At 30.1% G+C, this 15,149-nt stretch overlaps 1 protein-coding gene across 1 annotated transcript in view; it reads left to right on the forward strand.

The window, feature by feature from the left end:
- The window catches only part of LOC135842317 (PR domain zinc finger protein 10-like), a 32,634-nt gene extending 20,663 nt beyond the window's left edge, over positions 1-11,971 (forward strand). The window contains exons 9-23 of the mRNA XM_065359713.1: positions 760-954; positions 1,042-1,127; positions 1,311-1,417; positions 4,598-4,687; positions 4,792-5,077; positions 5,155-5,266; positions 5,342-5,460; positions 5,540-5,664; positions 5,750-5,948; positions 6,033-6,224; positions 7,929-8,009; positions 8,100-8,255; positions 8,352-8,484; positions 8,613-8,701; positions 10,925-11,971. Of these exons, the coding sequence (XP_065215785.1) occupies positions 760-954; positions 1,042-1,127; positions 1,311-1,417; positions 4,598-4,687; positions 4,792-5,077; positions 5,155-5,266; positions 5,342-5,460; positions 5,540-5,664; positions 5,750-5,948; positions 6,033-6,224; positions 7,929-8,009; positions 8,100-8,255; positions 8,352-8,484; positions 8,613-8,701; positions 10,925-11,152 (2,198 nt within the window). The 3' untranslated portion in view covers positions 11,153-11,971. The remainder of the gene's footprint in view (positions 1-759; positions 955-1,041; positions 1,128-1,310; positions 1,418-4,597; positions 4,688-4,791; positions 5,078-5,154; positions 5,267-5,341; positions 5,461-5,539; positions 5,665-5,749; positions 5,949-6,032; positions 6,225-7,928; positions 8,010-8,099; positions 8,256-8,351; positions 8,485-8,612; positions 8,702-10,924) is intronic.
- The last annotated feature ends 3,178 nt before the right edge of the window (positions 11,972-15,149 follow it).

Genomic DNA, 15,149 nt, shown 5'->3' on the forward strand with positions numbered 1-15,149 from the left:
TTAATTTTAGAAATGTAGGTACTGTTGTTAATATACTTTACCTACTGTTTGAACTGTAGTTTCTTTTCAAACGAAATGTGACGTATACATATTATTTGATATCTTACGACGCGACGTGACAATAAGGTGTCTCCGAAAGTACCTACCTGCGGAAATATTGGTCGCTTCAATTGACCATATTGCTCCGTTCGCCAACCGGTTAGCCGGTTACTGGGATACTAAATCGGAAAGGAAAAAAAAAGAGCATTTATATCAATCTCGTATCTGATTTACCTACCATTTATATTCCAACTCAGACTATTTAAACCTTAACACGATGTACTTAGCTAGTAATTATTTTAGAATCGTGATTTCGTCGATAATGGAGTTGTAGGGGTCAGCTAATGTAGTAAAATACCTAACATTCATCTAGTTGCCTGAATTACCGAACGTTTTGTCGCGCAATTTGCCACAATAATAATACAGCATGGCACGTGTTTTTTAATCGCGCCACGTTCCAGCTAAATTTCCACCAACCGGTACCGGTTCGGATGTTCGATTAATATTGTACTAACCAGGTTAGCTGACAACACATATCTGGCCATATTTCGTTGATAGAATTTCAATTCTAGTCGAGGTTTTTGAATAAGGGCCCCTTTCGTCTCAATGCCCCATTATTATTTCTGTATGACTGACGTATGTAGCTGTTTCGGTATTCATTGAAAATGGACTTGGGAGTTTTTTTTTTACTAATTGTTTGTTTATTGCTTTGCTTTACAGATGTATCCAATTGGATGAGATTCGTTAGACCAGCCGGTTCGTTTAAAGAGCAAAATTTAATCTTGAGTCAGCAAGGGTCGTCTTTGTATTTTACCACCATCGAAGTAATTCATCCGAAACAAGAATTATTAGTTTGGTATAGCGTGTGGTATTCGCAGACTCGTAATTATTATCTTTTACCTGGAGATCCTTGCGGTAAATTTACTTTGTACATATAGTTACATACTTATGATTTGTAAACATGTTGATTTCTCATTTTCTCTCTGATTTTTTTTTAAACAGCCAATGTCAATGCTAAAGATTTACATCAAATTGATGCAGTCCAATTGGACGCAGATGAATCTCAATCACCTCGCAACGCCGATAAGGTAAGCATAAGAGATCCCCCGTAAAAGCCGGTAATAAAGTTGTACTCTCGTCTAATTCGCATACCGCTAATATACGACTAGTCGATTAGTACTTCTACCTGTACCTATGTCTTGCATATGTATGGTATAAAACGTAGGTCCATTTAAGTATACATAAATGATGGAATTTATTTTCGTATTTAGTATCCGGCCCAGACGAAACAGCAGCCTGAAGTGTTACAAGGTGCTACTGTCTGTGATGGATTTGATGCGAAGAACGACAACGATGTGGTTATCGAGTCCCATTTCAGGTACGAGAAGTATTCCAAAACAACGTTGTTAATATTTATGAAATATTACCTATAGCTCCTCTCGAAACGTGCGAATGAATTTTTTTTTTTTATTAAGATGAACAGTTTAGGTTTTCTCGTGCGGTGTGAATGATTTTTTATGTGAGATTTGAGCCTTTCATATATCAGGTGTATTTGGGAAGGAGGGAGGGGGGGGGGTACCGAAAGTTGAATCGGAGGTGTCAAATAATTAGCTTGGCAATATAGCAATCTAAATTTCGATGGTGTGGATTGTTTTGGCATTTTGAGAAAATGAAGGAACAAAGTGATGAAAATAATTTTAATCCATCACAGCTCCTCTTGTTTTGAATTTTCACCGAAGTTGAACTTGAGCACTCAAATGGCAAAAAGTAAGAACCTAGCGATTTTTGAAGTAATAAAATTGAAAAAATTAATATCAGATGTTGGCAATCTCGTTCTCAAAGTCAACTGCATATTTACTCATGATTCATGAACGAGAGGGCGAGAGGCACATGAGTTGAAAAAATATCTGGAAAATAATACTATGCTAAAAAGTTGAAATTATTTTTCAATTGAAAAAATACGAACACAAAACTTGAAAAAACATGAAAAAAAAATTTAGAACTGATTGAACACTTATTTTTGAAGGAGATTATGCACTGCAAAATTTTTCATAAAAATAAAAAATACTTCCTCCCCCAAAAAAACGAAAAAAGCCATAAAACACATCGTAAAAAAAATAAAATTTAAGAAAAAAAAACATGGAAAACTACTAAAAAATCATTTGAAGAAAATTGTCTTCAGACTTATTTTATAATTCAACAGAAAGCAAAACTGTAATTATAAGTTTTCAAATCTTGCTCATTGTTTTCAACGAGTTACCCTTAAGGGTTCATTGAATCAACCATTAGAATTTCGAGAAGTCGTATTTGGACAATTCCATGTCAAATCAACCCAGTTTTGAATTAAGATCTTCCGTTTTGCTCACTTTTTTTTCATCAATTGAAATTTCTCATCATAATGCTCACTTTTGGATAACTTGGTGGAATTCTGATCGCGGCGTTTGAGAGTAGTTTTAAAATATTTGCCAAAAATGACAAAAATTTTGAGACAAGTTATGTTTTGAAAGCTAATTTTTAAAATCTTGCCAAATTTTAAGTTACATTATAATTTTCAACGTTTTTTTTTTAAATCTAAGAAAAAATGAATAAAAGTCTCTCATTTCCAGAAAAGATTGGAAAATGGTAAAATTGTCAGTCTTCTTGATTTTTGCCAAAAAATGGAAAAAATTGTCGGATTTTTGTAATAAAAAAAAAATAAATGAAAAAATGTTACCTACTTTTTCCTAAAAATTGTCCAAAAGTCCTACTTTTTGCTTGAAAAATTGCCAAAAATTATTGTTTTTCAGCAATTGAAAGACTTGCTTTTTTTTAACCTAAAATTGCCAAAAAGTGTCGTTCTTTTATCAAAAAATTTCAGAAAAAGTCTCATTTTTCCAACCAAAATATTTTGAAAAAATGTACTTTAATGTCAAAAATTTAGATAATTGAATTATGTTGCTAAATTTTAAGCTACATATAATTTTCAACGTTTTTTTAAATATCTAAGAAAAATTGAATAAAAGTCTCTCATTTCCAGCAAAGATTGGAAATGTGTCATTTTTTTACCAATATTTGCCAAAAAATCTTTCCCATTGGTAAAATTGCCAGTCTTCTTGTTTTTTGTCAAAAAATGGAAAAAATTATCGGTTTTTTATAAAAAAAAAATATAATAAAAAAATGTTACTTTTTTCTAAGAAGAATTGTCCAAAAGTTCTGCTTTTTGCTCCAAAAATTGCCAGGCTTGGTTTTTTTTTTACCCAACATTGCCAAAAAGTGTCGTTCTTTTACATAAAAATTTCAGAAAAGGTCCCATTTTTCCAAAAAATTTTGAAAAAATGTACTTTAATGTCAATAATTGACAAAAATCGTTAATTTTTGTTTTTTGACATTTTTTTTGCATTTTATCAATTGCCGAAGAATTTTACTTTTTTTCACAAGTTATTCAAAAACTTCGCTTTTTGGCCAGAAATCTCCAATAAGTATCACTTTTGGCCAATAATTCCCAAAAAATCTTGCTTTTTTCTAAAATTGTCGTAAAGATGCTTTTTGCTGAAAATTGTAAAAAAAATCTCAATTTTTAACAAAATTACTAAAATTTGTTGTTTTTTGCAAAAAATTCCAAAAATAGTCATTTTTTTCAAAAATTAAAATTATTCAAAAGTCTCGATTTTTTGCCAAAAAGGTCTGTTTTTTGTTAAAATTGTCGAAGTCTCGTTCAAAAATATTTTACTCGCACTTTGTCACTTTTGTAGTCATTTTTTGGCTACTTTTTCGAGTTTTTTGGCTAAGTACCAAAGTTATTTTTTTTTTTTGGAAAAAAAGGGTACAAGATCTACAATTATAAGATCATTGAGGACTTTGAAGTGGTCAAGTTGAAACAAAACGAGTTAAAAGTAGTATTCAGCGCTCCCAAAAACCTAATAAACCGTTGAATAATAATAAAAAAAATTCATATTCGTATGTACTGATCTCTAAAACGGTAGGAAACGGTCACTCGATTTTTGAATAAATAAATGTTTTAGTTGAATATCAAAAATATTTCATTTCAGAAACTGGCTCACGTAAATTTCCATCTCTCTTCTACTCATGCTACCGTTTATTTATTCTTCGCAATGGTCATAATTTTTGAACAAGTCGGAATTTAATTTGCAACGTTTCGCTTCACGAAAGCTTGTTTATTTGCCTCATAAACTCCTTGATCAACGTAAAGATATTTTGTTTAAAAATCGACTAGACCGCCGATCAAAGCTTTCGGTGAATTTTAAATTGGTTATTTTTATTCATTGTCTATGTCTATGCGTATCAAACAATTAATCGAAGCCTCATTAGCCACTCACGAATTGCATTTTGAAATTTGTATCCGGAAGTAGAGCATAACGTGTTTTTTGTAATGATGCATACGATGCACTGTAAGATGATATGAGCGGTTTTTTTTAGAAAAAAATTGTAAAATTTTTACTATTTTTGTTTCATGTCTGTTGTAATCCTACGAATCGTTAATTCTTGAGTAACATTTTGTACCGTTAATTCATTTTTGGTTATGATGTGGATTAATTTTTTTTATTTCAATTTTTTCCAGTTCGAATGATCTAACTGAAGAAGATTCGTGTAAGAATTCCAAGGTGAAATCAAAATGCGGTATTAAAAACAAGCAAAATAAATTAAATAAGTAAGTTACTTCATAATTTATATGAGGTTCGTCTATGTAGTAGTTATTTTTTAATTACTGTTATTAATGGTATGGTACCTAATGTGTTTATTCTTGCAATATAGGACCCTTTGGTTATGCTCTTACTGCGATCTAACATTTTCAAACTCTTCTGTCATGAATCTGCATATTTTAATTCACGCCGCTGACAACGTCGAGACAAACTCGGATCTCGTATCGAAGCCTCATCATCAAGAAGACGCCTCCTCACAGAACAATAGTTGCCCTCAGTGCAGTCAATCGTTCGTTGAAAAACAACAACTCATCCTTCACGTTGCTAAACATGGTTTAAAAGTTCAACGCTGGACTGATAAGAACATCGAACGTGAGAACAGCGATAATAGCGAAGAGGTATACATCGTCGAGGGTTCCTATAAATTGTAATTTTGGAATTGATTACTTAACGCCCTTTTTTCTTTGTATTGTAGAGTGACGATCATATGGAAGAGAAAATCGAAGAGAAAACTTTCGAATGTCGTCCTTGTAAGAAAAAATTCAAAAATCCTGCTGCGTTAAATGTGCATAAGCGATTTCATTCTGGTGAGAAAATCTAACGCAATGGTTTTTTTTTTGAGTCTTGTGTTGGATTAATTTTACATTTATTTTATTTTTCAGACGATTCCGTCTTGGAATGTCCAATCTGTGAGAAAACGTTCCTAAAATTAACCGCTATGAGAGAACATGTTCATAGTCACGCAGTCAATGGCATATACACGTGTCCTCATTGCCCCAAAGTGAGCCAACGTTTTGTCACTCGTAATGATTAAACTTTTACAAATCCGAATGTATTAATGATATCTTTGATTTGTGCAGAAATATGATCGATATAAATATATTCGTAAGCATATAAGAGCATGTCATTGTAAAGTCACCTTTAGTTGCAAATTATGCAAGAAAAGTTTCAAAAGCCAGTATAAACTCAAAAGTCACATGTTGAGGTATGCCCATTTTGCGATTTTTTTAATACCCAATTATGATTTTTTTCTTATTTGTAAGCATTCTGATGTATTTTTCTTTTCTTAGACATTCCGATGAACGCGAATTCCTTTGCGCTAATTGCGGGAAACAGTTCAAAAGAAAAGATAAACTAACCGAACACATGAAAAACACACATTCCGAAGAACGTGAAAAGAAAAGCTTAGAAATTATGAACGCGACTAGTAAAAAAAAGAGATCTATCGTTAAAAAATCATTTAAGAAGAAATTGCCTACCAAAGTATTGGTATGTTAAAAAAAAAATACTACGAAAAAATGGCATTTGAATGGCTTTTCCCCTCACGTAATCGCTTCGTTTTTTTCTGTGCAGAGTTTGATCACCGAAAACGTGAACGATTATTTTTACAAATGTTATATTTGTAACATCGGATTTAAAAGAAGAGGAATGTTGGTTAACCATTTGAATTCGTTTCATCCTGGTGTCAGTTTGGATTCAATTCCAGAATTAAATGTGCCAATTTTGAAAGCCTACTGTAACTTTTATTGTTTGTATTGCGATAAAGTGAGTATCAAGTGTAAAGTTTGAATGTTTTAAAATCATTCAAAAATTTCTACCTGATTTTTTTTAAAAAATTGAACAAAAAAAAATGAAAAAGCACTCTAAAATATATCACAGAGTTGAATTTTGAATGCTAAATTTCGGTTGTTAATTTTTGGCGAATTTTGATTGTTCGCATTTCAGTAATTTTCCATGAAAAACTTGAAATCTCATCAAATTGAGGTAGAAAGCTAAAATTTGGTTTTTACTCTATTTTTGACCTCCGGAACCGATTAGTGGTAGTTTCGAGCTATTCTGAAGCCTTCATCACATTTTCGGATTTCTTGGTTCTGAAAAAATATATAGTCGTAAAAAGAGAAAAAATAAATTTCAAATTTTAAAACTCGAATAATACTTATTTGTAACTCTTTATGGCCGATTTAGGAGCAATTTTGAAATTCTATTTTGACCCTTCCAATCCAACATTTTTTCCAACGATTATTTTTTTTGAAAAAAAAAAAAAAAATGAAAATTCTTCGATTGCAAGTTGGAACGCAAAAACCTGAGAGTTGGTTAATTTTTTGTTCTCCTTTTTAGAAATTCTGGAGCCTCCAGCAGATTTTTTAATTTTTTAGTTCCCAAAACAAACAGCAACTACCTCAATAAAATACAAAATTGAACTGACCGAAATAATTTTTTGAAAATGTGTGGTAAAATTGATCAAAAAGGTCGAAAAACTGTGTACCTAATTTTGTTGGTGCAAAAATGTCATTTTAGCCCTTTTCTTAATAACAATTTTTTCAAAGTCAAAAAGCAAAAAAAAAATCGCTGACTGCTTTAAAATGGCTCGAAGTCACCTCTATTCGATTCAAGACGTCTCAAATAGGATTCAAATCTAATTTAGGATTTCTTTCTCAATTCGATCATTTTTTGAGTTCCTTCGTAAACAATTGCCCTGATTATTAATGAAAAATGAAATCCAGCTAATGAAATTTAGCTGGTGGTAAAACTTTGAATTTATCAACTGAGCCACGTAAAACAACCAATAAAACAATATTTCCAGCCATTCAAGCTGATTTTTTGATTTTTAGAAAATTTTTGAATACTTGCTCAAAATATTAAATTTTGTATTGTGCATAAAAAATTACTTACCCAAAATTGAAAAAGTCAAATTTCAGATGCTGAATTTTATTTGCTAATTTTTGGCGAATTTGAAAAAATTTTAATTTGACTCATCTTTTATGCAAAAAAACATGAAAATTTGATCAAATTAAAGTAGAAGGCTGAACTTGGTAAAATTTTGTTCCTTTTGAATACCTAATATTTGATCACTTTTTACAATTTTCCATTTTTTTTTTTTGCATATTGAATTTTATGTCACTTTATATTCATTTTCAAATGTTTTCACCTTTTTGCAAATTATACAATTTTCTCAAAATTTTGCGTAATTACCTGATTTTTTTTTACAATTTTTAGAATCATTTTTTCTGGCAATGCAATTCCTCGAAATTTTATTCAATTTTCATACAATATTATTAATTTGTGGCAATTTATAATATTTTTTTTGAGATTTCGACTTTCGAGTTCTTTTATTACCTCATAGTGATTTTTTTTTCATCATTTTAATGTGATTTTTAATAAGTTTTGACGTTTTTTAAAACTTATTTTTACCACTTAAATTTTGCTCAATTTTATTGAAATCTCACGTATTTCAAACTATTGTTCCAGGTTTACAAAAGTAATTCGAAACGAAAAGCACACATCATCAAAAGTCACCCCGGAGCAAAAATACCTGGAAATTTAGAACGAGTAAGCATTTTCATAAACAATTCAGCACTTTTTATTATCAAATATCATTGGTCATAATCCTAATTCCTGTGCCCATTTATTTTGTTTCAGGGTACAGTTTTAAACGATCCTTATGCCAAACACGTTGGCAGCGTGATCTCGAACCCGTTCAATTGCGAGTATTGCCCTCGACAGTACGCTAGTCGAGCCAAATTACTCAATCATCATCGTAAAAATCACGCCGACTTGATTCCTGCTGACATGAAGGTGAATTTTTTCTCCATGCACTGTGAACATTGAATCATTATATGTACATTTTGTGTAAAATTATTCACCTATTAATCTTTTTTTATTTTACAATAGTCTCCTAGAGGTTGGAATGCCCACAGGAGGAAGAAAAAAGTCGAAGTGATTCCAAACACTACTACTACTACCACTACTGCCAGCCAATCTGTTCCTTCTTCTACTCCTACCGTGAATAACGTTCAGTTACAAAGTAATAAAGAGGCTATTTTTTTTAACACGTTTCTGCGAATATCGAATAATTACCATAGTATCAGGTTAAATAAACGAACGTCTAATTTTAGTAATATTATTAATTATTCCCTTTTTACCTTTTCGTAGACGTTGAATTTCAAATGGAAAATAATACCGAATTAGCCACCGTTGGTGTCAGTTCTCAAGATGTCATCACTTTACAACCTGCCACCAAGGTATTAAAACGTTTAATTTTAATAGTAGCGTTATCGTTATCGATCATTCAACTTTGTTCGAAACAATTCATTATGAACGAGGTGCTAAAGCACTCGAATCGATGTTATTGATTTTGAAAATTTGTATAGGGCTCGGATTTCGTGTTTTAATAATTTGTGAAATTCTTCGGAAGTTGTTTTTTTCTCGATTTGAAATAGGTACATTTTTTTGTAGTCAGGATGTGACATAACTTTGACTTGTTTCTTTTTTAAATTATATTTTTTGGACATGATTGGTCAGAAATTTAATAAAAAATGAGTGAGATGTTATTAAATCAGTATATGCTCGTAATTTAGAAAATGAAGAATTTTCGAATAGATCGAAAAAAAAAGATTCATCTTTTAATTGACAGACTAGTAACACAATTAATGTGATATTTAAAATATTTCTGATTTTTCTTAATTTTCAAATACACAAGTTAACTTCTGCACAATTTACATGTCACTGGTTTATCTGTTTCAAAAATAATTTTCTGCTATTTTCATCTGCTTTTTTGAAATTATTCGCAATTTCAGTAACGCTTCCAATTTTTATACAATTTTCATAAATTTTCGTAGAGTTAAATGCACATTTAAATCTTTCTTAAGTAGTAATTTTTGCGCTGTTTATCTCAATTTTAATAACATTAAATCCACTTTTCAGTACTTTTTCGACCAATATTACGTAAATTTTTCAACCTGTCTTTTGATTTGAAAAAAAATTTTTTATCAATATTTTGTGTAATTTTTTATTATTATTTGATAGATATCATTCTAACTAAATTTTTGCGAATATTAATTTATAAAATTTTTTGAACATTCTTTAGAAATGAGGGAAAAAATTAGCCCAGAAAATTTTAAAAAATTTCAAGTTACTAGTTTTTGAAATTTCTGAAAAAAATTTCAAAAAATTGGAAACCGGCGTAATTTAATCCTTAACAATTTTTCAAATTTGAATCTCATAAAGGCGTATCTCGACTTGAAGAAAATTTTTTGAACCCGAGACAGCTAAATCGAAAGAGCCTACAAAAATACATCACAAGCCAGAATTTCAGATGCTCGAGTGCATCTTTCAATTTTCGATAAATTTTTAAAAATCAAAAAAATTTGGGTCAAAATGCAAAAAAAATCAAAATTTTAGCAAACTGATCTGCAGAGCTGTTGACTCTTAGAATCAAGTAGAAGCGGTTTCAAATCGTTTGAAGCAGCTTTGGAGCCTCCAGCAGATTTTTAAATGTTGGAATTTTCGCTAAAATTTCTCTCAAAAAAACTTTCTTGGAATTTTACAAAAAAAATGTTCAAAATTTCACAAAAAAATCTCTCAAAAATTCTCAAAAAAACTTTCTTAAAATTGTGCACAAAATTTTCTGAAAATTTCATTTCTCAAAATTTAACAAAAAACTTTCTCAAAATTCCACAAAAAATGTTCTCAAAATTTTGCAAAAGATTCTCTAGAAATTTTGCAAAAAATGTCTCAAAATTCCACAAAAAAGTTCTAAAAATGTTAAGTACGATTAATTTTCTAAAAATTTTACCAACAGTTTTCTCAAAATTTTACAAATCAATTTCTCAAAATTTCACAAAAAACTTTCTCATAATTTCATCCAAAATTCTCACAATATTTTTCGTGATGAAGTTGAAAAGCTAGTCTGTTTTGCAAACTAACTTCCTGAGTCGATTGAAGATGGTTCTAAGTCGTTCTGAAGCCTCCAGCTATGATTTAGAAATGCCAAATTTTCAAAATATCCATATTTTATGGCGGTGTTGAGAGGGGGGGGGGAGAATGAATTTCCAAAAAATTCCTTAAGGCTCCAAAACGAGCTAAAACCATGTCCAGTCGACTCAACGACGCCTCGAAAATAGAGCAGACTCTGAATTTCGGATTTTTTAATACGTGAGATGAATTGTGTAACGTTTCTTGGAATAGTATTCCAGCCTGAAATTCCCTTCCCTTCCTGCCTCGTAGTTTTTTTGTCTTTTCTTTAAATGCTCGTTGAAATCACCAGGTTTAGCAGCCACATATGTTATCGTTACGCAAAATCTTTCCGACCAACTTCATATGTAGATAAATATTTATACTGCTCGTATTTACTATTTACGTTTCGTTTTTTATGCTCAAGAATTTCACATATGGACAAAATACGTGCATACTTATAATATCTGTATGGACGATTTTTTGAAACGTATTCTTTTTTTTGTTCACAGGAAAGCAGCTCAGGAGACGTTAATCAACAGATAGTGAGTTTGACGCATTTGTTAAACGACGAACTACGCAATTCCACCAACCAAGAACAATATCTGAAAATTTTACAATCGACTACTGGTATCTCGATTTCGCAAACCGATGAAAACGGCGAACACACAGTTTCGCTGGAAAATTCTTCGTCCCTGCTGCAGCAGATATTAGCATCGTATTCCTTCTCTAGTTCGTAATCGTAACTAAGTCGTTTTTGACTAATTTAGTTTAATTTTAATTTTTTTTTTTTTTGCTGAACCACGCCAAATAGATAACATTTTTTGAATAATTTTAGTATAAATTTAGATAAAAGTTTAAAACGAATGATCACTAATTAGTAATCGTGATAGGTGTAATGTTATGCTATATTGTGTCGAGTATTTGTCAAGAACGCTTCCTTTTTACTTTTTTTTCTTTCTTTCATTTTAAAATATCATTCGTAAAGTTCGTTAGAATATTTACATAAAAACGGTCGTTTATAATGATAACATTATACGGTTGCGCTTCGAGCTCGACTCATTCAACAGCATAATACGTCGTATTTTTATGTTACCGAAATATTGTACGTATAATCAAATACGAGTGTAACCAGAAAGAGAGAATAAAATTCACGATACCAAAATATCAGCCCCGAAGTTTCATAGTAATTCATACGATGATATTGTGGTCTCAGCAACAAAGCTGTGATTGATGTGTGATAAGTTGTTAGCTTTACCTACGATGTTTTTCCCCTTCTTTTCTTTTTCCTTTTTTTAATTTTTACATAACGTTAGATTTAAATTTTAAAAACAAAATGTGCTTTAAAAATGTATTACTTATTATCTATTTGTTAATTATTGTTTTTAATTTACGCCGATCGCGATCGTTATCGAATGTTTTATGTTTATTATTTACCTAAGTATCTACGTATTTTACCGTTTACTTCGTACGAGTATTCGCCTTTTTGACGAAAAAAAATAAAAATCTTATTTTATAATTGTGATAACGAATAAAGAATTATCAAAGAGCTAGTCGAATTAGATTTTTTAATTATTTTCATTTGCATATCTACTTAAATAACGAATCGACCTTACTGAAATTTCCCACTGGTGTTGGTCGAATCGTTAATGGACACCTTTTTTTTCTTTGTTTGAATATATAATAAGCTTTATATTCAGTAATGGAATGCTACAACATGGATTATAATCAGCGTCGCATTGTCACATAAGCTTACAATCGCTATATTACCTACAGCAGCATTTGCGTCACGATGCTGGTTCAGGACGCAATTGTGTTTTGAAGCGTGTCTGTCTTGGACACTTGGTGAAAAAATCGCCAGGGTGACCGAAGAAGGAACTAGGAACTGGGCTCGAAGGAAGTGGTTTGGATTTTAATTATGTTCGGAAGTAGTTACAAGGGTAATCGTTTGTTATTATAGCTTAGTACGCTGGTGTACTTTGTTGATAGGAAATTAGTAGGAATTTAGATATACTTTTTTATAGGGAATTGATTCTAGGTTTGTTCAAGTCGAAATTCAAAAAAAAAAAAAAAAAAAAAAATAGAATCATTCCATATTAATTGAACCGTTACCAAATGGCAGAAAATAGTCGAAAATTACCCAAAAACACTAAAAATTGATCAAATATGCAAAAATTGGTAAAAATGATTTAAAAATGCAAAGAAGTTTGAAAAGAAAATCAAAATTGAGAAAGAGGTTTTCACTCAAAATCAACAAAAATCAACTCAATATGTGTAAAATTAGTAAAAAGACGCAAAAATTTGGAAAAAATTAATTGAAATTAAAAAAAAGCGAATTGACCACAAATTTGTGTAAAAATCAATATAAAATTATGAACATGGAAAAAATTGAAAAAAAAAGTCAAGTTCAAAATCACTCAAAAATCAACGAAAAATTAACGAAAATTGCATAAAATTGGTAAAAATGGCACAAAAGTATTGAAAAAAATATTATCTTTAAATTGAAAAAAAAAACGCGAATCGACCAAATTTGCATAAAAGTTAATAAAAGTTGAGAATACTAATAAAAATGGGGAAAATTCAAAAAATGAAAAAAAATTTTGATGAAAGTGCAATATTGCCCAAAATTAACGAAAAATGAGCCTTTGCAAAAAGTAAAACATTGTTCAAAGCTTGAAAAAAAAAACACAAATTTGGAAAAAATTTGTTCAAATCGACCAAATTTGTATAAAAATAAATAAATAGGTATTAAGTAGATAAGTATATAAAAATAGAAATTTTTTTTTTTTTTGAAAAAATTTGATAGAAGTGAAAAATTACCCAAAATTGAAAATAAAATTTCTTCAATTTGCAAAAAAAAAAAAAAAAAAAAATGGTGAAAATTACATTTAAAAAAGGGCGAAATAGTTTGAAATTGAAGAAGAATTTTTCAAAATCAACCAAATTTGGCAAAATTTGCTCAAAGACAGTGACATTGGCAATTGGTATTAAAATGTAGAAGAAAAAATGAAACATTTTTTTTCAAGTGCATGAAGTTGATCTGAATTTACAAAAAATTATCCAATAATTTGTTGGTGAATCATTCGCGAATGAATTGATTTGTATAAGTGACTCGTTCGCGAACTAATCGATTCATTTACTTAATTTCTGGTAAATCATTCACGAACGAATTGAATAATTTTTGGTTAATCATTTGCGAACGAATCGATTCATTTACTTGATTTTTGGGAGATCATTCGCGAACGAATCGATTCATTTACTTGATTTTTGGGAGATCATTCACGAACGAATTGAATAATTTTTGGTTAATCATTCGCGAACGAATCGATTCATTTACTTGATTTTTGGGAGATCATTCACGAACGAATTGAATCATTTTTGGTGAATCGTTCGCGAACGAATTGATTTGTGTAAGTGACTCGTTCGCGAACGAATCGATTCATTTACTTAATTTTTGGTGAATCATTCACGATCAAATTGAATGATTTCTTATTGAATCATTCGCGAACGAATTGATTCGTGTAAGTGACTCGTTTGAGAACGAATCGATTCATTTACTTAATTTTTGGTAAATCAATAATCATTCACGAATAAATTGAATAATTTTTGGAGCATCATTCGCGAACGAATTGATTTGTATAAATGATTCGTTCGCGAACGAATCGATTTATTTACTTGATTTTTGGGAAATCATTCACGAACGAATTGAATAATTTTTGGTGAATCATTCGCGAACGAATTGATTCGTGTAAGTGACTCGTTCGAACGAATCGATTCATTTACTTGATTTTTGGGAGATCATTCACGAACGAATTGAATAATTTTTGGTGAATCATTCGCAAACGAATTGATTCGTGTAAGTAACTCGTTTGCGAACGAATCGATTCATTTACTTAATTTTTGGTGAATCAATAATTAATTAATTATTCACGAATGAATTGAATAATTTTTGGAGCATCATTCACGAACGAATTGATTCGTCATCGTGCAAGTGACTCGTTCACGAACGAATCGATTCATTTACTTAATTTTTTGGCAAATCATTCACGAACGAATTAGATAATTTTTGGAGAATCATTCGCGAACGAATTGATTTATATAAGTGACTCGTTCGCGAACGAATCGATTCATTTACTCAATTTTTGATGAATTATTCGCGAACGAATTGAATATAAAGAGAAATTTACTTGAAAATTGTAAAAAAAAACAATCAAATTTCAACCCAACAAAAATTGGAAAGAAATGTCAAAAATGAAAATACCTAAAAAATTTATAAAATTATGACAATTTTTTGATGATTTTGAAAAAAAATTGCACGAAATTATTCACAATATCTCTTAAAATGATCTACAAAATTGCAAAATTGACACAAAAATGGATGATGTAGGTAGGTACCTACCCAATGCAAAAGTTTTGTAAAAAGGTTGCACAAAGTATTCAAAATATGGCTAAAATTCCTCAAAATCACCAAAAATTTAGCGAATTGAAAACATAAAAAAAATACTGTAAAAATAATTTTAAAATTTTGTTATTTGATTTGTGAAAAAATCGCCTAAATTGGCTGGTGAAAAAAAATATTACTGAAAACCGTGCGAAAAGATTTGCATAAAAATGTTGTAATAAATTGTACAAAACAACACAAAATGTTTATAAAATCAACGATAAAATACACATACAAATTGTTTAAAATTATATGTAGGTACAGAAAATTGATAAAATAACATCAAATCAAATTTA

The sequence above is a fragment of the Planococcus citri genome, chromosome 4, assembly GCF_950023065.1.
Source record: "Planococcus citri chromosome 4, ihPlaCitr1.1, whole genome shotgun sequence".
In the NCBI taxonomy this organism is placed as follows: Eukaryota; Metazoa; Arthropoda; class Insecta; order Hemiptera; family Pseudococcidae; genus Planococcus; species Planococcus citri.